At 43.6% G+C, this 21,710-nt stretch overlaps 1 protein-coding gene across 1 annotated transcript in view; it reads left to right on the top strand.

Moving 5' to 3' along the window:
* The window catches only part of CENPE (centromere protein E), a 3,008,010-nt gene that overhangs the window by 1,865,959 nt on the left and 1,120,341 nt on the right, over positions 1–21,710 (top strand). Inside the window, exon 36 of the mRNA XM_044063442.1 lies at positions 14,791–14,946. Within this exon, the coding sequence (XP_043919377.1) occupies positions 14,791–14,946 (156 nt within the window). The remainder of the gene's footprint in view (positions 1–14,790; positions 14,947–21,710) is intronic.

Raw genomic sequence — 21,710 nt, 5'->3', positions numbered from 1 at the left:
CAATTCTGGTTGCCCCGGACTGGCCACGCCAGCATTGGTACCTACTCCTGCGAAACCTGATATCGGTGCCACCATGGCACCTACATCAGCTCTCAGCAGGAGGGGCAGATTTTGCATCCGCAACTGCAAACCCTAAATCTTGCAGCCTGGCTTATCCGTTGAATCCTATACCAGCAGCTCTAAGCAAACAGGTGCTGGACGTCATTCTTGAAACCAGAAAACCCAGTACAAGGAAATCCTATGCGGATAAGTGGAAAAGATGCTGTGCTCATGGAGCCTATCTAAAGGAGAGGACACAACTCAGCCCTCCCTGCCCTTAATTTTTGATTACTTAGCAGATCTACTCCACAAGGGCCTGCCCTTCTCTTCCATTAAGATTTATGCCTCAGCCATTTGGGCTCATTATAACACTGAGCTCACCTCTCTTCTCTCACCCTCTTATCAAACAGTTCCTGAGAGGGCAAACAACTTATGGCCACCAAGGAAAGCACCCACCCCTGCTTGGGACCTTAACTTTGTACTGGAAAAGCTCACACTTTCACCCTTTGAGCATGCAGCGTCAGCGGACTTAAAATTTCTCTCTTGGAAAACAGCATTACTTCTAGCCATCATTTCAGCTAGAAGAGCGTCTAAACTACAAGCAGTTGGCTGTGAAACCCTTCATTATTTTCCATGCTGACAGGGTCTCTCTCGGGACAAACCCTTCCTTTATGCCTAAAGTGGTGTCCAGTGTGGCTCTCAATCAATCCATACTTTGCCAACCTTTTTCCCTAATCTTCAAACTAAAGGGGAAAGGATCTTGCACTCCTTGGACATGCACAGACAGATTTTACCTGGATAAAGGACTAAGGCCTTCAGAAAATCAGACCAGTTATTAGTCAGCTTTGCAACAGGGGCAGAGGCAAGACCATTTCTAAGCAAACTGTATCTAAATGGATAGCATATTGCATCCATTTCTGCTACAAGCACCATGGGAAACCATTCCCGCAAGGGGTCAGAACACACTCAACTAGGGCAACATCTACCTCTACTGTATTTCTCAAGGGAGTCCCTACCAGGGACATCCTGGAAGCTGCTACCTGGAGTTCAGTACACACTTTCACCAAGCACTAACATTTGCCTGTCTTCTCCAAATCCAGGGCAGGCTTTGCAACAGCAATCCTGCAGGTTCTAGCCAGCCCCAACTCTTCCTGACTGCCTCCACCCTTCTTCAGCTGTGGGAATCCACCCAAGTGTAATGACTGCAACAGTGAAACATGAAGAACATAGTACAGTTGTGTACACTTAACATAAATGTAGATGTTCGAGTGTATTCACTGTGGCAGTCCTGGTTTCCCTCCCTCCATCCCCCTGGTTTCTCTCTCTCTCTCTCTCTCTCTCTCTCCTTATTCTCTCTAGGCCTTTTACCCCCCCCACCCATTTTCAGGGGTATGGTTATTGGTATTTACTTTTTACTGGTGGTGTTTTCCTCCACCATAACCTAGCTACCTACTGAGGGGCTCCTGACATTTGGGGCAAGAAAAACTGATGTAATGGCGTTGGCTGCCTCTTTTTATATCTCTGACCACCTGGCGTAAGTCCTGGAGCAACAGCAACTGACGCAGAAATACTAAGTCTCTGGTATTCAGGCCGACTGGGAGCTACCTGCAGCAGATAACCCAAGTGTGATTACTGCAACAGTGAATACACTCGAACATCTAAATTTATGGTAAGTGTACACAACTGTACTTTCCTCCAGCCCATCAACTTAGCCTACTATGAAACGGAAGGTCAAAAGGCCTAAGCCTGAGGCTTCAGCTCTGTCTCTTCCTGCGGACGTATCTGTCGAGGCACATGGTAGCCTGGAGACGTGTTCTGATCTGGATCCTCAGGCCAAGCATGTTTTGCAGGCCACCTCAGATCTGGATGTCAGCACTTCCAGAGAAGCATCCGGTATCTGGTACAGATGTCCAGGGGGAACCAAGGTTTATTCTTTCGTAAGGCCCTAGGGGAATCCCGCAGATCCTTGTGAGGGAAGAAGTTGATTCGGACATATTCGAATGCAGCCCTTCATCCGAACCCCTGCTATTACAGCAGGTGGATGTGCCTGCTAAGAAAAAACAAAAAACTAAGCATACATCCCCTCCTCAAGACTCCCAGAAAGAAAATTTTGCCCAAGAATTATTCATGGCCTTCATGTCTGTTAGGCCTGTGGCTGGTTCCCCTGTTCCTTCTTTCTCCTGGCCTAACTCTCCCAAAAAAGGCCCAGACAACAGCCAGAGTCTGAGGAAGAATTGTCATCCAATGATGACAGTGACTCCCTGGCCTACTCCTCACAAATCCCTTCTCCATTAAACTGTGCCTCCCCTGAGGAAGATCAAATGCGACAGACTCTCCTGTGGAAGAAATCTCATTCGGAGAAGCTTTAAAAAATGAGGGACCACTTTCAAGTAAGACAGCTGTCAAATGTCTATCCAAAAGAGGTACTATGACCTCCTCCAGGTGGGAACCCCCAGTCCCTCAGGTGTCCCACTTGTTGTTCCTGCTTTTTTGGATGTCTTTGCTTCCGCATCCCAACACCCTGTCAGCCTCGGCCCCTAAGAAGCTGGACAGATACTACAAAAGTCCCTCAAGACTGCAATTTTGTCTTTAAGACCTCTGTTGCATATCCCTCAGTCATTTCTGAGGGCTCAGACAAAGCTTCATGGTCCCCTCTTTCACCGTGTCTTCTTCCCTCTGACAAAGACAGCAAGCAACTAGAGAGGTTGGGGAAAAAAGTATACACTTCGGCTACCCTAGCCTTTAATGCTTTGAACTGTCAAACTCTTATAACTAAGTCTTCCCTAGAACCTATGTCTCAAACATCTAAGAGTGTGTGTGACCTGTCTGATTTAGAAAATGAGCTGTTGACCACTTCCCTGATTGCTGCTTCCTCCCAGGTGGTCCATCACTTTAAAAAATGCGGGTATGATGCTGTTGAAGCTACTTCTAGGGCAGCTGCCTTGGTGTCATTGTCGAGAAGGTTTGCATGGTTAAGGCTTCAACCTCTCCCCGAGGAGATCAAAGCGAAGCTCATAGATGCACCCTTCACAATTCTGCATTATTTGGTCAGGCCTCAACTAATCTCTTCAGATCACTTCAGGAGAAGAGTAAAGAGTTAAAAGAACTCAAGCACATCCTGGTTTCACTAGTCCCCAAGTTCCGCAGGAACTACCCTTTCAAACAAGTATTTGCCCAAAGGCAATCCTGGCCCTCCCAAACTAAGCACTCCAAGGGGTGCAAGAAAATTCATCACTACTCAGCTCCCCCCTTCTGCCACCCCATTAAGTAACCTTTTCCTGATGGCGCAGGTTCTTCCTGACTCCTCAGGACTTCCCAGCTGTACCTCTTTTTCCCTTCACCTCTCCCTAGCCTTCCAGCCTGGGAAAGTATCACACAAGGTGGCTGGGTCTTAAACATAATAAAACACTGGCATTTCATGGTATGGCACAAGGTGCCTCCCTTCAGAAGTGTCCCATAGCCTACTGCAGACCAGTACCCCCTTTCCCCCAAGTATTGGCAGACCTGCTTGAGCAAGGTACTATACAGCCAGTGGCGACACCCCAAAAAGGAACAGGCTTCTACTCCCGCATGTTCCTGATGTCCAGAAAGGAAGGCCCCTAGAGACCCATCCTAGATCTTTCCTTCCTCAACACCTTCCTAAAGGTGCCCTCCTTCAAAAATACTCACCCTATAGTCCTTGTTTCCTCTGATCCTCCTATAGGCCTTTCTAGCATCCCCAGGCATCAGACACCTACCTGCACATTCCCATTCATGTCAAATCAGGACATTTATTTTTTTTCTCTGTTGCATCCTGGCATTTTCAGTTCTTGGCCTTGCCTTTTGGGATTTCTGCAGCCCCAAGAGTTTTCACAAAATGCTTTGGCCCAGTAGTCACCTTCTGCAGACTCCATGGCATTTACATTTTCCCTTACCTGACCTACCTCCTATTCCAAGCAAATACCCCGGAGGATCTGCAGAGGAACTTCATCTCAGCCATTGTCAACCTACAACAACTAGGATTCACAATCAACTTCAAAAAGTCTGCCCTTATCCAAAGACCATGCCTTTCTGGGGTGCAGATTCCAGACAGGCAGAATGATAGTGTCTCCTCTTCCTGAAAAGGCACAGGAGCTCTGGCAGACCTTTTTAGACGACCTTACCCGCCTCCTTTTGTCAGTAAAGGCAATTCCTCAGGATCCTTGGATGGATGGCTTTCACCATACCTTTGCTGCCTCTGGCAAGACTTCATATGACGAAGACTCAGTGTACCTGAAGTCAGTGTGGGCACAAGATGCCCACCCTCTGGAATTTCAAATTCCACTCCTACCATGCTTGAAGAAGGAGCTTCTTTGGTGGATCCATGAAATGTCCCTCAACCCAGGACTTCCCATCCACCCCCTGCTCCCAACTCATGACCTTTACATAAATGCTTTGGATTCAGTCTAGGTGGCTGCGTTGGGCCCACATACTGTACAAGGCCTATGGTCTCCCCCTCAGGAAAAGGAGCACATAAATGTAAAAGAAATGAAGGCGTTGATTCTAGCTATTCAGTCCTTTCAGTCTCTTCTCAGTCCACGTTGGTTGAGGATCTACAGACAATATGACTGTTCTCTGGTATGTGAACAAATGGGAGGGCAGTCATACCTCCTGTACAGGTTAGCTTTACAGGTTTGGGAGCTAACCCTCCAACTTCGTATTTCTCTGAAGGCAGTTTACATCCCCTCCAATCAGAAGTCTGTGGCAGACAGTTTGAGGAGTTCCACAATACAGGCTCACGAATGGATGCTTCACAGGGATGTTTCTGGACTTAGTCCACCATTGGGGTATTTCCTGATTGACTTTTGTCTCTCCTCTGAACAGACATTTTCCAAGATTTTTTGCCAGGTAACCTCACCCCCAGCATGGAAAGTGGACGCCTTGTCAGTATCCTGGAAGGGGAAGTTTCTGTATACATTCCCTCCACTTCTGTCCATTCTGAAAGTTCTGCCAAAGATTCAGCAGGACAAACCAAAAATCTTGCTGGTGACTCCCTATTGGCCAGGATGGCACCCCCCCCCCTTCTACTGCAGCTAGCCAAAGACGGTCACCAAAAGTTACCACACAGGATGGACCTACTCACACAACACAAGGTCTCTCATCTACCCACACTTGGCAACTCTACAGCTGACTCTGGGTGATAGAGCCCTGATACCTTTTAGACACATGTTCTCTGAGGACATGCCTCAAGTCATGCAGGAGGCCAGGAAATCTTACTTATTCAAATGGAAAAGATTTTTGATGTGGTGTCTCTCTCGTAATCTGGACCCACCAACTGTGGATCTTCCTTTAGTTCTTTCATACCTGTTTAAGTTGCTCACTACTGGTGTAGCTTATTCATCTGTAAAACTACATCCGTCAGCCATTTATGCATGTCTGCCTCTTTCACTTCCTTTAGCCTCTAGATTTGAGGCCAAACAGTTCCTTAAAGGCTTCCTCCACATTAGACCTCCCAGGAGGCCTGTGCCCCCTCCCTGGGACCTAAACTTTGTGTAGAGAAGCTGAACCGTGCACCCTTCAAGCCAGCTTCCTCTAGCTCTTTAAAGCACTACACCTAGAAAACTGTCTTGCTGCTAGCCCTAACCTTATCCAGAGGGATCTCTGAGCTCCAGGCCTTGATAGCATCTCCCCCCTTTTTGATCTTCCACAAAACCGGGGTCTCCCTTCGCACCAGTCCCACCTTTATGCCCATTGTGGTTAATGTGTTATCTTTAAACCTGGCTGTCCAGCTTACCAGCCTTTTTCCCTTCTCCCCTAACCACTAGTGATAAAAATCTGCACACAAGTGATGTGCACAGACAAATCAGAATTTACCTTCACAAAACTATACCTACTAGGACATCAGACTAGCTGTTTCTCTTTCCATCCCAGGTCTCTGGGACAATCTGTGTCCAAACAAACCATTTCTAACTGGATTTCCAAAACTATTAACTTCTGGTATGCCTACCATGAGAAAACCCTTCCTTGCTCAGTCAAAGCCCACTCCACCAGAGCACTGGCCTCCTCTGCATTTCTCAAGTTCTAGACACCAATTCTATCCTAGAGGTGGCTATCTGGACCTCTGTCTACACCTTTGCCAAAGATTACAAGCTGGATTCCATCTCCAGATCTACGGCTGGGTTTGCCAGAGCCATTCTTAATGGCTTCCTGGAAATTTCATCAACTAACTCCACCTCTCTCCCTGCATGAGCTTTGGTACTCTGTCATGTAAAGAATACTGCAGCAGTTGAATAAGAGGACGTAGAATAGTTGTGTAAGAACTTACCATAACAATAGATGTTTTTCTCTTCTCTTTTGCAGTATTCTTTCCCACCCCCCTTCCCCACTTCTATTGATTCGTGGATGTATTGACAGTCTATTCCTTGGATTGTCTGTCCTCCTGGGACTTCATTTCCGAGGATAGTGCATGTGTACTTCACCTTTACGGCTTACGTCCGATAGCTGCCTACGTAAGACCTATCACGCACCTTAGTGTAGTAAGACTTTTGGTATACTGACTGACATCTGGTTGCCTGGGCAGGCAACTCCACCTTCATGTAAAGAATACTGCATCAGAGAAGGGGGACATCTGTCATTATGTTAAGTTCTTACAGAACCATTCTTTCTCATTACCATATTCTGTAAGATTGTGCTACTCTTGTCATCTTTCAGTATATTTACTTGAATACGAGTTTCTTCTACTTTTAATATTATAAATTCAAAGCTGTTGGATTTTGTGTAGAGAAACTGGAAAATTTGTAGAGATTGAAGGAAGAAATTTGGTGCAGTTTTCCATTCTGTTTAGTCACTTATTAATCTGTTTATTGAACGGAAGGATGCTTTATTAGGCAGTGGTGACGCAATGAGTTTATTTTTTGCTTATATTTACCTGGATAGTGCACTGATCATCAGTGATGACTTGCAGGCACAGCCATGGTGAATGCAGTTGTAGACAAAACCAGTGTAAGAATACAAAAGCTGGTACAGTATGTCTTGGAGAGAGTGAGGTTGTCAGTACAGCAGAGTGAAACCAACAAGTTAAGTTAGGAAGAGGCCAACAGAGGAAATGTTTAAGAAAGTAGACAGCAGAAGAACCGGTAAGTTAAATAATGTAGCCCGAAGGAAACATGCAGCATGTTTTTGTTATGGAGATATTTGCATTCCATTCAAATTTTTGAGCAGGAGGATAGTTATTTAGAAATTACTGGATTGTTTCTAGTAGCTTTGGGGGACATATTGAGAAATTGTTGGTGCAGTAAGTTTGCAGGGAAGATCAAGCTTGGGAGACATCCTTGAGGTTGTAGAGAGCAGATGGTTCGGCAATTGGCAGAAATAAGTCGTGTTGGTGTTAGGAGCAGTGATTCCAGTGGTACGCTAGCTCTGTGTCTGATGGGTAGCCATTTGTCTTTGAAAAGGTTGAGGCAGTGGTGCTTAAGTGTGAAAATATTGTGTTAAAGTGGCAATTTGAGATGAGTTTTTTATTGAAGCCAGTTGATATAATGGAAAGTTGAGTTGGCTAGGAGGATACCTTAGGCCAATAACAGCTGTAGCTGGGTTGTTCTAGAAAAAGAGAAGATGTTGATAGCCCTGAAGAGGAGTGTGTTAATTTTGTTTCTTTTTTGTCTGTTAGTGTAAAAGCAGAAATGTATTTAAAGGAGATTGTAATTTCTTTGGTGGGATGGTATTATAATTTGATTTAAATTGTTTAGCTGTGGTTTAGATGTGTACATGACCACTGGTTGGCATAAAGAACCAGAGGTATGTTTGATAGGATAAATCATTTTGTTAATAAATATTGAGAAGAGAAGTGGAGAAATAATTGAACTTTGAGGGTCACCTTTCAGGAGAAGGGGTTGCATCAGGAATTGAGGAACCTGTTTTGAGTTTGAAGAGTCTATTAGTTAGGAAGCCTTAAAACCAAACAGTGGTATTTTGACTAACTTATTTCTTGTTTGCAAAGGAAGAGGGTTTGGTCATTGATATCCAAGGCCTTTGTGAGATCTATGAAGACTGCTCCAGTTAGGTTATCTCTGTCCTTATTTAGTAAGATAACATTGGTGAAGTTCCAAAGTGATATCAGTGTATTGCAGCCTGACCAGAAGTCACAATGATTTAGTCTAAGGAGATGGTCTTGTTGAATATATTAAGTGAGTTAAGTGTATGAGCTTTAGAAGCATTTTACCAGGGATGGGGGAGAACTGAAACTAGACGCAAGTGTGACATATTTTCAGGTTTGCTTTTGTGGCAGTGTTTTTTGAGTGCTCTTTTCCAGATGTTGGGCATGAATAAAGTAAATGTGTTTGATTGTGGGAGAATGGTAGATGTTCTGTAGTCCTAGCTCGCCTTCATTCTTACACTTGGGGATCGGAGCCGAACCTTGGCTCTGACTCAGCCATACTCTAATTTGAAAACTTCTGGCTGGCTTGTGGCTACGAGAGGTATCCCATAATGCATCACTAACATACCCCAGATCTGTTTGCCGCTCGTTCAGCTCAGACGTCATTCTTCTTGGCCGTGGCTAAGTGATATTTTTCATTATTTTTGACTACTTAATTGTTGGATAAAATCTTGTTTTGGTAGTTTAGTGCGTTTCTTCCAGTCTGTGTCTGTTTCATACTATTTGCTGCTGCTTTTCTGTGTGTACTGCTTGTACTTTGTTAGGCCGTTCTCCCGTTCGCCTTTTGTGTATCCCTGCATCGCTATCTCTTGTGCTGCTGGTTTCCCTTTCTTGTGTCCTTGTTCTGTTCATCTCCCGTTGGGCTAGGTCTGTTTAAATTAGAGGACCTAGTCCTCTGTTCATATCTTTCTCTTTTAGGGCTAGGCCTGTTTAAGTTAGGGGACCTAGTCCTCTGTTTGCCTTTTTTGTCTCTTCTCTCTGTTCAGTAGTTGTGTATTGTGGATAGTGGTTTTTGCAATATGTCAAAAGACTCTAAGGATCATAAGCCTTCAGGCTTCAAAAAGTGTTCTAAATGTACCCAGAAGATGTCCTTGACGGCACAATCTGTGTGTTTACTGTTTGGGGGCTATCCACATCCAAGAGTCTTGCCTGTTTTGTCATGCATTCAGTCCTCGTGTTCTTCAGGAGAGGAAGAACAACCGTATTTTGAAAGGACTATTAAAATTCCTTTGAGGAGGAATTGGCATCTTCTTCATCCAGCTCTAGATCTCCTTCTTCTAAAAAGGACAGACCAAAAGCTACAAAAACGCGGTCTCCCATTCATTTTGTTTCGTTGGAGCTGCCAGACAAAATTACTAAAGTGGCTTCACCCTCGTCGGCTCCACTGGTTTCGGTGCCGACAGATGTTAGCCTAGTGGATCCATCAGTTTCGGCTCCAGGAACTTCGGAGACAATAACTGACATTAAATCTCGGAGCCGGTCATCTGAACTCAGACTGGTTTCCCCGAATCTTAGGTTGCCTATATTCCAGCGATCTAGATCCCCCACTCTATCTTCTAGGTCCTCTAGGAGCCTTTCTGATGAAGACGTTGAGAGAGTGGTGCGTAGACTGCTTCAGACTTCGGCTCTGGCAAATTTACTTATGGCTCCGTCCCAGTCGGCTCCGGAGCCTAATCTGCCCTCACACCCTGTCGATGTTCCTCCGAGCTTCTCTGAGCCTTCGGAGCCAGAGTTGTTGGTGCCCCCGGTTGTGGAAAGGTCTGTTCCAGCTACCTCAGTTGGTCTCTCTGTTCCGATATCTGCTCCGACCCTTTTGGTGCTGTCCATGGGGTCTAAGTTCCTCAGCTCTCTGGTCGGGCCCTAGGGGGACTCTTCTAATCAGACTTCGGTTCTGAGCCTACCTCTCGGTGCTTTGGCGCGGGTGAGCTTGGACCCCACATCTGCCTTGGAGCCCATCTTCTCATCCCCGAGGACTGCCTCTGCATCTTCGGAGCGGAGGACATCCTTAGAGCCAGAAGGATCGGCCTTCGAGGTGATGAGTCTGCTGTCCAGGTCTTCAGTTTCATCCAGAGATAACGACGCTCTACCCCCTAAAGCACCGACCCAGCTTCGGTCTCAGCTCCCTCTCTCTCCCAACACAGCCGAGACCCGCAGCCTCAGGAGACCTCCATGCGTGGTCCTCAGTCTTCCGAGGTCTCCCCAGAATGTCTGTGTGAGGAACCTCCTATGAAGAAAACTTTTAAGAGGAAACATGTTGACTCCCCTGATGAGTCTATTACATAAGACACTGACCTCGAGGAGTCAGAAGGGTCCCGCAAGTCGTCCTCTGATGATATCTCATTCGCAGATATACTTGAGATCCTAAAACAGAGAAGCGGCTGGCCCACCAAATCCCCTTCTGATGAGTCAGTGTACCTGAAGGCTTTCTGGTCTCAACTCTCTGCCTCTTGGGTGTTTCCTCCTTTCGACGAGCTATTGGATTTATTGAGTCGAAAGGTGTGGGAATCTCCTGATTCTGTGGAATCTATTCGTAAAAGACTGAATGCATTTTTGTCAGCACCCCAGGACAAGGATTTTCTTACTAAGGGCGTTCCAGTAGATGCCATGGTGGTGGCAGCACCCACCAAAAAGGAACTTGCCAAAACTTCCTCCACTGTCCATCCACCAAACACGGAGTCTCGAACGATGGATAGGTATGAGAAGCGTGTCTTTTCTTCAGCGGCTTTTACACTTAGATCGCTGAACTACCTGTCTCATTTCACAAGGCTCCAGAGAGATCTCCTAAAAGAGCTGGGAGATGCTCTACAGGATAATGTATCTGATGCAGTAACTCAGAAGGTCAACGCACAGATGTCTACCCTAAATTCTATCATGAACTCCTCCATGAGGCTAATAACGTATGAAGCTGATGGAGCGAGTAGGGCAGCGGGTTCAGGAGCCTCTCTTAGAAGACATTCCTTGATGCATTTGTGTAACTTTGCAGAGGCCTTTAAGTCTATGTTTACCAGCACCCCCTTTGACAGATCCTCATTGTTCGGAACGAAGGTAAAGGACACACTCACCAGGTGCGAGCAAGAAGGAAAAACCCTGTCTGCCATGGGAGTCCATTTTTCTGTCCCTTCTAGACCCTATCCCAAAGGGCAGAAGGGCAGCAAAATGTTAAAAAAAATCGCAGAGTTTTTTCAGGACACACAAGGTGATTCCTTCTACAGAGGCAGAGGAGGAGAAAATAATGGTAGACACCGCCCTAGAGGCAGAGGAGGCCCGCAGAACCAGGGAGACCATGATTCCTTTCGTGGTCGTCCCTGTCACCGCTCCTGAAAGGAGGCCCCGACTGCACATCTCTGGAGCCAGTCGGGGGTTGTATTTCTTTATACCCAGAAGCCTGGCACGACATCACTCAAGACAGGTGGATATTGATGATAATTACCAGAGGTTACCATATTCCCTTCTCTTCTCCACCCCCTCAGACCAGACGAATCCCAGATGTGCCACCCAATCACAGGGATTCAGCAACTCTAGAAATCCAAAAGTTGCTCATGAAGAGATTCATCCAACCCGTCCCCACAGACCAAGTAGGATTAGGGACTTACTCCAGATTCTTTTTGGTGCCAAAAAGAACAGGGGACATGAGACCCATTTTGGATCTCAGCAAATTGAACGACTATGTACAGAAGTCCAAGTTCTGAATGGTCACCTTACAGTCGATACTCCCGTTGTTAGGAAAAGACATTTGGATATGCTCCATAGACCTCCAAGAAGCATACTACCATATCAAAATGGACAGGGCATTGACGAGTCACGCTTCCGGCTGGGAGCCAGTCATTATCAGTTCTGCACCCTGCCCTTTGGTCTCATCACAGCCCCCAGAGTGTTCACCAAATGTATGGCAGTGATTGCGGCTCACTTGAGACGTCAAGGATTCCAGGTGTTTCCATATCTGGACAACTGGCTCCTGACTTGCCACCACCAGGCATCTACTGTTTCAGGCCAGAGACGCTACCATTTCAACTTGCCTGCAGTTAGGGAGTACAGCAAATTGGCAAAAATCTGCATTTTTGCCCTCTCTGCCTGTGAATTTTATTGGCGCCAAAATAAACACCGTTTTGTTGAGGGCTTACCTTCCTGTAGAAAGAATTCAGAGTCTAAGGGAACAAGTCTTGAGCTTACTTCCTCTAAGAGAAGTGAAAGCAAAGATGTGGTGCTCAAGCTATTAGGGACCATGGCTTCGACAATCACACTAGTTCCATTAGCCAGACTGCACATGAAGGTCCTGCAGTGATTACTTTTTACCCAATGGTCACTGCAGTATCTACCTCTCTCACCCCATCCTGATAACAGATTTCTGCAAATGGGATCTTCGTTGGTGGACCCAGACCAGCAATCTAAATACAGGCAGACCGTTTGTCCCCCCCACCCCACCCCAACCCCCAGTTGCCACTGTGACCATGGATGCCTCCCGGTTAGGGTGGGGGGGCATTATCTAGGAGAACAGTCCAAGGCACGTGGCAAGAACACAAGGCTCATTTACATATCAACATCTTGGAGATAAGAGCAGTGCTTCTAGTGTTGCAAGCACTTCACAGCTTTCTCCCTCTAGAGACTATTGCAATCCACTCAGCTAATATGTCGGTGGTATGGAACTTAAGCAAGGAGGGGGACCACATCTTACCCCCTCTGCAGAGAAGCCCTTCAAGTATTTGAGTGGGCAGTGTCTTCCCAGTGCTTTCTGATAGCAACGTACATCCCGTGGAAATCCAGTGTCCTAGCCGACAGGCTCAGCAGGGCTGTTCTGATGCCTCACGAATGGTCTCTGAACGCAGCCATTGCGGAACTCATTTTTCGCAAATGGGGTCAGCCTTGCTGCAATTTTCTTTGCCACCCTTCTCAATGCCAAATGCAGCAGCTACTTCACCCTGATTCCACCGGAAGGGGAAACATCAAGAGATGCACTTGTTCACGATTGGCCCTCGGACTTCTCTATGCTTTCCCTTTTATATTGAAGGTAATTCAGAATGCAATACCCTTGGGAAGCAAAATGATCCTAATTGCTCCTTACTGGCCTTGACAGATTTGGTTCCCCTTTCTCAGACCTCATGTATTGGACAAACCGTGGACTCTGGATCCAGTGCCAGATTTGCTGACACATGTCCGGGGCGTTCCATCCCTCTCTTCACACCCTCAACTTGACAGCTTGGCTGCTCCAGTTCTATCCCTAGTCAGGCTTCAAGACTTTTCTCCCGAGGTTGTACACATCCTGTCATCTTCTCACAAACTGTCTACCAGGAAAATTTATACCTGTAAATGGAAAAGATTCTCCTTTTGGGCCCGCAAGAGAAACCTTGATCCTTACACAGCTTCCATTTCTGTCATTTTAGACAACCTTTCGTAGTTATTCAACCAAGGCTCAGCAGTGGCCACTATTAAAATTCAATTGGCAGCCATTTCCAGTTTTCATGTTGCTAATCTTATCGCTCATAGGCTTTGTAGAGCCTTCCTTAAAGGGACATCTTTGTTGAGACCCCCAGTCATGGATCCCGTGGCGCCATGGGATTTCAACTTTGCTCTCCATAAACTTACGTCAGCTCCCTTCGAACCTTCAGCAACATGTGACCAAGTTTTTATCTTGGAAAACTATATTTTTAGTGGCTATCACTTCTGCAAGAAGGGTCTCTGAACTACAAACTCTTTCCATGAAGCCCCCTTATTTGGTGTTTCATAAGGATAGGGTCTCCTTGTGGACGAACCTTACCTTTATTTCTAAGGTTTCTTCTCAAGCCAATATTAATCAGTCTATTGAATTGCCTGAGTTCTTCCCTAATTTTTCTAACAAGGCAGAGTACAAATTTCACCAACTGGATGTGCATAGACAATTGCATTTTTATCTGGACAGAAGTAAAGATTTTAGAAGGTCAGATCAGTTGTTTCCTCCTCAGATTCTAGGAGGGGCCTTCCAGTTTCTAAAGTCACATTATCTCACTGGATTCCCAGTTGCATTTCATTTGTCTATTCATCCAGTGGTAAAGATCTTCCCTTCAAGGTGAAAGCTCATTCTACCAGATCTGTGTCTTCCTCTGTAGCTTTTCAGGCTAAAATTCCAATAGACAGTATTTGTGCTGCAGCAACATGGGCTTCACCTCATACATACATTGCTCACTACAAATTGGATATGGCTTGTAGGAACAGATCTTCCTTTGGTTCCACAGTACTCAGGAGCATTTTCCAATGAGCCACCCAAGATGAAGGTGGTAGGGATGCTGTCCCAAGTGTAAGAATGAAGGCGAGATACGACTACAGAACATAAAGAAATTATGTACTTACCATAACGTTCAATGTTTGTAGTCCATCTCGCCCTTCATTCTTACAAACCCACCCTCATGCCCACTCCTTGAGGACCTGGCGGTAGAGTGTCTACTAACTTTGTTAGTCCTTTCAATTTGGTTTGTTCTTTGTCTCTGTATGTTTCTCCTTGCAGCAAACAAGATCTAGGGTATGTTAGTAATGCATTATGGGATACCTCTTAGCCACGAGCCAACCAGAAGTTTTTGAGCTAGAGTATGGCCAAGTCGGAGCTGCGGTTCGGCTCTGATCCCCAAGTGTAAGAATAGAGGGCGAGATGGACTACAAACATAGAACATTATGGTAAGTACATAACTTTTTTTTTTTTTTTTGCAATTTTGACTGTACTTTGCATAGTGTAGAAGTGTAGATCTGCAATTCTTCCAAAGCCCACCTCCCCGGGCAGATAGAAATGGGAGCAAAGCAGAATACTAGATGCAGCTTTCAAATTTTTTCATGTTTTGTTAATTTTGCTTTTCATTATTTGCCTTATGATTATCTTTTTTTCTGTTTGTTAGATGCTTCAGTTGAGTGAAGACCTGAAAGTTGTTACTGTAGAGCGTGAGAAGTTGTTGTCAGAAATGCAGGAGAAGAATGAACTGCAGGCAACTTTATATAGCATCAGTTCTGAAAGAGATCGTTTGAAGGCAGATATGTTGGAAAAAAGTGACAGGGTGAGTGGAACCCTCTGTAACCCCCGTTTCGGGTCCCTCGATCTCTACTTGTAAACTGTGAGTAATACAACCACCCAGTTTTCTCAGGTTTCCTTAAAAAAATTGCAGGTACACATAGTTGTTAATACTACCTTTAGAATATCCTTGGTTTTGGTTCGTAATTATTCTCCCTTTTTTCCAAATAAAATATGATTTTATGGCAAAAGTCATGATGGTTAATATAAGTAGTATGCCTGGCATTAAATTAACAGTGATCATAATCAATCTACTTTTCCCCCATTTTCTGCATTGGATTGGTGTATCATGTCAGCTGTGGCCACCTTTGTCGATTCAATGCCACCTTCCTACCTTTTGATAGTCACGCCTGACTGTCACGGGTCTTATCTCATGCAATCCTTCCATCTCTCTGCTGGACATAGTTTCTTCTTGCCTTCTTCCTGTTTCTCTCCCTACCATATCCTTATCAAATCATGTGCTTCCCTGCATATGTTCAAACCACCTTGATCTGTTCTCTTTAACCTTCTCTGTATTTGGACTTACTTTGTCTTCTGTCTGATCTCGTAATTTCTTCATCGGTCCTGCAGTGTGTATCCTACCAGCAGTGTCAGGCACTTAATCTCTATCACCTCTAGTTTCCTCACTTGCTCTGCTTTTACTGCCCAGGTTTCTGTACTAGAGAATATAGGCTGAATGTGAAGGACAGTGCAGCAGCTGTATGACTGTGGTTTGTAAAGAGAGTATTGTTCTGAGTTAATTTCACTGTTTGTTAAACATTGTCCATGTGATATCCATTGAGTACTAATGCTTGAGGTGGCTCCAACTGTGACTTTGTAGTGTTCACTGAAATCTCATGGGATTGACAAGGCTCTTGTGGACTAAGTATTTTTGTCTCCATCATCGCATGGTAGTGACATGGAGTTGGTCATCGTGGTATAGGAATATCCTGGTTACTGAATCTCGTAAGCAGCATATGCTGTCATACACATGAACCATACACATGAACACCCAAGAGCTGTGGTGAAATTGAAGGGCAGGGTGGTTTAGTGAGTGGCTCTCAAGAAGATACAGGAACCTTCTGAAGTTCGTGGCAGTGATGATGGGGTCCAGAGTGTGTGTAGAGCACACCTATTCCACCTATTTTAGATGAGGAAGAATTGATTGCACTGTGATCATCTGGAAAATATAGTTGTGTAGGTAAACTTACCATAGCAGTAAATGTTTGAATGATCACTGCTGCATTAGCTTTAGTTATAACAGTTATATCCTGCTAAGAATATTGCAGCTGGTCAGCTTCCAAAGCTTCAGGGCACCTTTCACAAAGCCAAACTGTCAGTTTAAGCTGAGCTGACCAAAGTACAAGTTTGTATACCAAGCTCTTCAGAGCTTTCCCACCAACAGAAAGGGGAAGGCTGAGCCCTGAAAGGACAAGGCTAGGAAGAACAAAAAAAAATAACCACACAGTGGCATAAAAACAGTACACAGAAAAACAAGGGGGATAGAGCAGCTACTGCAACAGTGGTAATTCAAACATTTGGTGTTATGGGAAGTTTGCTTGCACAAGTGTACTTTGTTCATCGTATTGAGCACTGCTACAGTAGCCTTAACTATATGGGTAGATTACTCTATCTTACTACATTTGGGGGTTGAAAGAGAATAGTTCAAGATCCGCTGGAGAATAATCCTTGCAGAAGGAATCAGGCTTGCATATACAGAGGACCAAGATGCAGCTTCTAGAATCCAACCCTTTACAACAAGCCATAGAAGAAGCTAAGGCCTTGGTAGAGTGGGCTTGGACCCTGCTTGGAATATTTTTGTTGTGGTGAGTATAGCAAAAGATAATAGCATTAGACAATCATTTGGAAATGATCTGTTCTGAAACAGATTGTCCCTTTTTAACTTCACAAGAAATTAAAATTGATCTGAAGATTTAGTTTTGTAAAGACTCTTTTGATCACCTTAGCTTCAAACAAAAAAGGAACAAGACTAAGCTTGCTATCAAACAAGATAAAAGGAACTATTACACCAAACTACAGCAATCCTCCCACCACCAACCACAAAAATTTTGGAAATCAGTTAACTCACTACTATCCCCCGGCAAGGTTGAAACCCCCAACCCACTAGGCTCCTGCCCTGACTCTCCCCTACAAACAGCTAACGCATTCAATAACTTCTTTACTTCAACCATACTTAAACTGGCCAACCAACAAAGCCCTGACCCCTCTTTACTAGGTAATACTAACTGCACTCCACCTCTATTTCAACTTAAACCCATACCTACTTCCTATATTCTTAATTTACTTCAGAAACTCAAACCCTCAACCCCCTCAGCTGACAAATTGCCAGCAGAATATCTCCAGCTAGGTGCTAAAGCTATTGCCTACCCTATCTCTATTCTAATCAACAGAACCATAAAAGAAAGTACTATACCCTCACTCTGGAAAATCTCCCACATCATCCCTCTCTTCAAAGGGGGCGATTCATTTGAGTACTCGAACTAACGCCCTATAGCACTGCTATCTCCTATTGCTAAAATAATGGAGAAATGCATCCACAAACAGCTTTTAAATCACCTCCTATCTAATAACCTTTTAGCTACTTGCCAACATGGCTTTCGTCCCTACCATAGCACCACAACAGCCTTATTATCCTTCATAGACTCCATTAATATAAACCGAATAAGAATCTTCTTTCATCTGCATTCTTTGTAGACCTGTCAAAAGCCTTTGACATGGTGAATCACAAACTCCTCCTACATTGTTTAAAATCTCTCTCTCTCAATAATCTTGCTTTAAGCTGGTTTACTTCCTATCTTCAGAATCGGAAACAAGCTGTTTTATGGAACAACAATCTTTCCGAACTTCTCCCTACCACTTTAGGAGTACCTCAGGGCTCCATCTTAGGTCCTCTTTTATTTTCCATCTTTATTAATGACCTGTATCTAGCCACCCCACTAACTACTTGCATTCAGTATGCCGATGACACCACCATCATCTGCTCTGCCACAACCCAAGCTGACCTCCACTCACTTACTCAAAAAACTTTTACCACCATAGAACAATGGTTCTCCAATCACTGCCTTCTCTTAAACCCTAAGAAAACTAAACTTCTCCTCTTCTCACCCACACACCTGTCTCCCCCTATTAGTTTCACACTTACTTCTAACATTGGCACCCTTATCTCTCCTGACCAAACAACCAAACTTCTAGGAGTTACTATCGACAACCTACTAAAATTTGATTTTCATAGCCACTCTATCATAAAAGCAACTAACAAAAAATTAGGTTCTCTCTACAGAATCAAATCTTTCTTAACTCCTGAAGCAAGAACTACCATAGCCAGAACTTATCTTATCTCTACTCTACTATATGCATCCCCCATATATACTAATCTTTCTAAACATAACATCAATAGGCTTACAACAGCCTATAACAACATTGCCAAATTTGCCACTGCCTCTCCATATAAAACACATCACTGCCTGAACCTCCTTAACCTAGGGTGGCTGGAGTTACCTCACCTAATTCAATACTATCAGCTTACAACTGCCCATAAAGCCCTTCACCACCCAGAAAAGATACCAATGCTCTCCACCCTGATAAAACCCTATAACAACCTAAAACCCTACGCTCTTCCAATAAAATACTGATTCAAACCTCTCTATCAAAGAATACAGCAGGTGACTCTATATTTTCCAACTCAGTTGGTAAAATTTGGAATCAACTTCCTACAGACCTCTTAGCCCAAACTTCTATCACACTATTTAAAACTCAACTGAAACATTTTCTAACCAATCACTGGCTTTGCTCTTGCAATAACCCTAGCTGATCACATACCTCCTACCTTCTCCTGCACCCTTTGCACTGTCTCCCAACTCTATTTCTCCGTTTTATTTTTCATCTCTACCTGAGAAATTGACTCTCTCAACTTCAAACTAAAATTTTCTAGTAACTCTATCTTTTGCTTTTAAACTACTTAATTATTTCTGTCTCACATTTTATATACCTGTACTGAAGAAATTTGATAAGTCTCTGTTTTCACCTTTTGAACTTACTGAAAAGATAGCCTAAATGCCTGTTTTAGTTGAGTCTTAAATTCCCTATGTAATTATGAATGCCTGTTTTAGTTGAATCTCAAATTACCTTTGTACTTTGACCTGTACTGTAGAAATTTGATAGTCTCTGTATTCACCTTTTTGAACTTACTGAAAGGAAAGCCTATATGCCTGTTTTACTTGTGTCTTAATTCCCTATGTAATTTTAAATCCCTGTTTTAGTTGCGTCTTAAATTACCTATGTACTTTGAATGTATTTTTTTTGTTATTATGCATTAGATAGTGGAGCTTTTCTCCTCGGGCCTCCACTGAAAATGGACATGTATCCAGTTGGACTAGCCCGGTTAACAAATGTAAAATAAATAAAATAAATAAAAGATGATAGTACCTGAGTTATCTGAGGACATTTGAAGTTGTTTAGTGTTCTTCTTCCTCATGATTAGATTCAGGGAAGAAATCTAGGAGATGGATAGTTTGGCTTAAAGAAACTTGGATGTCACTTTAGGCATAAAAGGATTAGTTCTCAAAGAAGCCCTGTTCTTGTGGAAAGTGAGATACAGGTGACTCGCAATCAGAGCTTGCAACTGTTGATACCTTTTTTTCAGAGGTCAGAGCAATCAGTAAAACTTGTGTTCCATGTTAAGGACCTCAAGTCAGCCAAGTTAGATGGTTCAAATGGAGCCAGTGTTAGCTTCTGTAAAACAAAATTAAGATCCCAAGAGGGTTCACCAGTTTTATTGAAGGTTTCTTATGCAAAACCTATTTCTAAAACATTTTGACATGAGATTGCATTGAAAGATGAGTATCTATGGGTAGATATGCTGAAATGACCGATAAATGAGACTTGACAAAGGATTGAGAAAGGCCATAGGACAGTAACTTTCAGAATTATTGTAAAATCAGAGAACAACTAGCCCTGAAATGGATGCTGTTTATGTTGCTGGCACCAAATAGAAACCCTTTTCCATTTGCTAGCATATGATTTTTAGTAGCAAGCTTTTGTGCTTCCATTAGTATCTGCTGCACATACTCAGTAAACTGGGATTAAGACCTTATCATGCAGTAACTTTCAGAATTATTGTAAAATCAGATAACAATTAGCCCTGAAATGGATGCTGTTACGTTGCTGGCACCAACTAGAAACCTTTTTCCATTTGCTAGCATATGATTTTTAGTAGCAGGCTTTCTTGCTTCCATTAGTACCTGCTGCACATCCTCAGTAAACAGGAATTAAGACCTTATCATGCAGGAGATCAGTTGAAGTTGATTGGTGTCAGGATGTATCAGCCACTGCTGCTGTTGCGTGGGTAGTTCTAGTCTGTGAGGAATTTCGTGGTAATTACCCCTGGCCATTTATTTCCAAAAGAAACCAGATTCAACCATGGTTGTCTGGGCAAAAGAGAGTCACCACAATGACTTTGGGCGGATTTCTTCTGAGTCTTCAAAGTGCTGGTGCTGAGACCATAGAAACTTCAGGTAGCACTGTATCTTTTTTATGTGGTCTTTCCAGGGATATCATGAAATCTAGAAGCCAGGAGACCCAAAATCTTAACGTATTCCTCACAGTGACCAAACTGAATGGAAAACCATAGAAATAGATGCAGATATGTATCTACTTTTTCCTGTTGAAGAAAAGCTCTTTGAACTGTGGTATCTAGTTGACATCTCAAAAGTACAACCCTGTAAGGAGGAGTTAAGAAAGACTTGTGAATGTTTTCGTGGAATTCCAGCTTGTATAAGACCTCTCTCACTCAAGCGATTCATGATGCTTTGAGAAAAGGCTCTGTAAAGATAAGCAAGTTACTTTAAATATAGAAAACTGTGGTTACCTTGTAGCCCGCGGTGAGCTATAAATGGGGCTAGAGTGTTTAACACTCTTGGTGCAGTGGATAGTCCAATGGGTAAGGCAGAGAACTGTTAATGTGATCCAAACACACACATCCCTTAAGAAATGCCTGAAGTCTGGATGAATAAGAATGTGATAATGGGCATGTTTTAAAACTGGTGCTACAAGAAAACCTGAATTATTACTTGCTTATAAACCTAGTACTTATTATACAGCAGGAACTTCTCATTGTTACCTTTGTTAATGCCTGTTATGTACTTCACTGATAAAGATTCTAGTTGTCTACTGATGTACTATGTTCTTCATCTGTAAATATGTTGTAAGTAATTTCTATGTTACATTGTTAATCGCTATGTAATCCAATGTAACTACTGTCTGTTTATTTTACTGTGGAGCTTTTCTCCCCGGGCCTCCGCTGAAAATGGACCCACGTCCAGTCGGACACTCCCGGTCAACAAATTTAAATAAATAAATAAAATTGAATGATGAAGCAGAGGTAACCGCGTGTGAAATGACATTTTGAATTTGGACACATCACAGACAGGTTTAGGAAAGTAGGTTTCAGAATTGGTCTCCGAGCATTTTTCTCTCTTGTACTAAACACACCCTTAATAAAAAAACAAAACACTTTTCCACCTGGGAAGGGGGAAAAGGTACTGTCACTCCCTGGGACAGCATCTTATGACTGACAAGTAGAAACAAGAGTCTGGTCTGGATGATGAGGAATTTACTCCCCTGGAAAAGAGGAATTTCTACCAACTGCCATCTGTAATCTTGATGAGTGATCTTCAGAACCCATTAGTCTAAGACTATCGGTTACCAAAGCAAAAAGTGGAGATTTAGACTTTCTTGAAAGAAAAATGCCTT

The sequence above is a fragment of the Protopterus annectens genome, chromosome 2.part1, assembly GCF_019279795.1.
Source record: "Protopterus annectens isolate FY-2018-M chromosome 2.part1, PAN1.0, whole genome shotgun sequence".
Lineage (NCBI taxonomy): Eukaryota > Metazoa > Chordata > Ceratodontiformes > Protopteridae > Protopterus > Protopterus annectens.
This window is presented reverse-complemented; position numbering and strand designations above follow the sequence as displayed.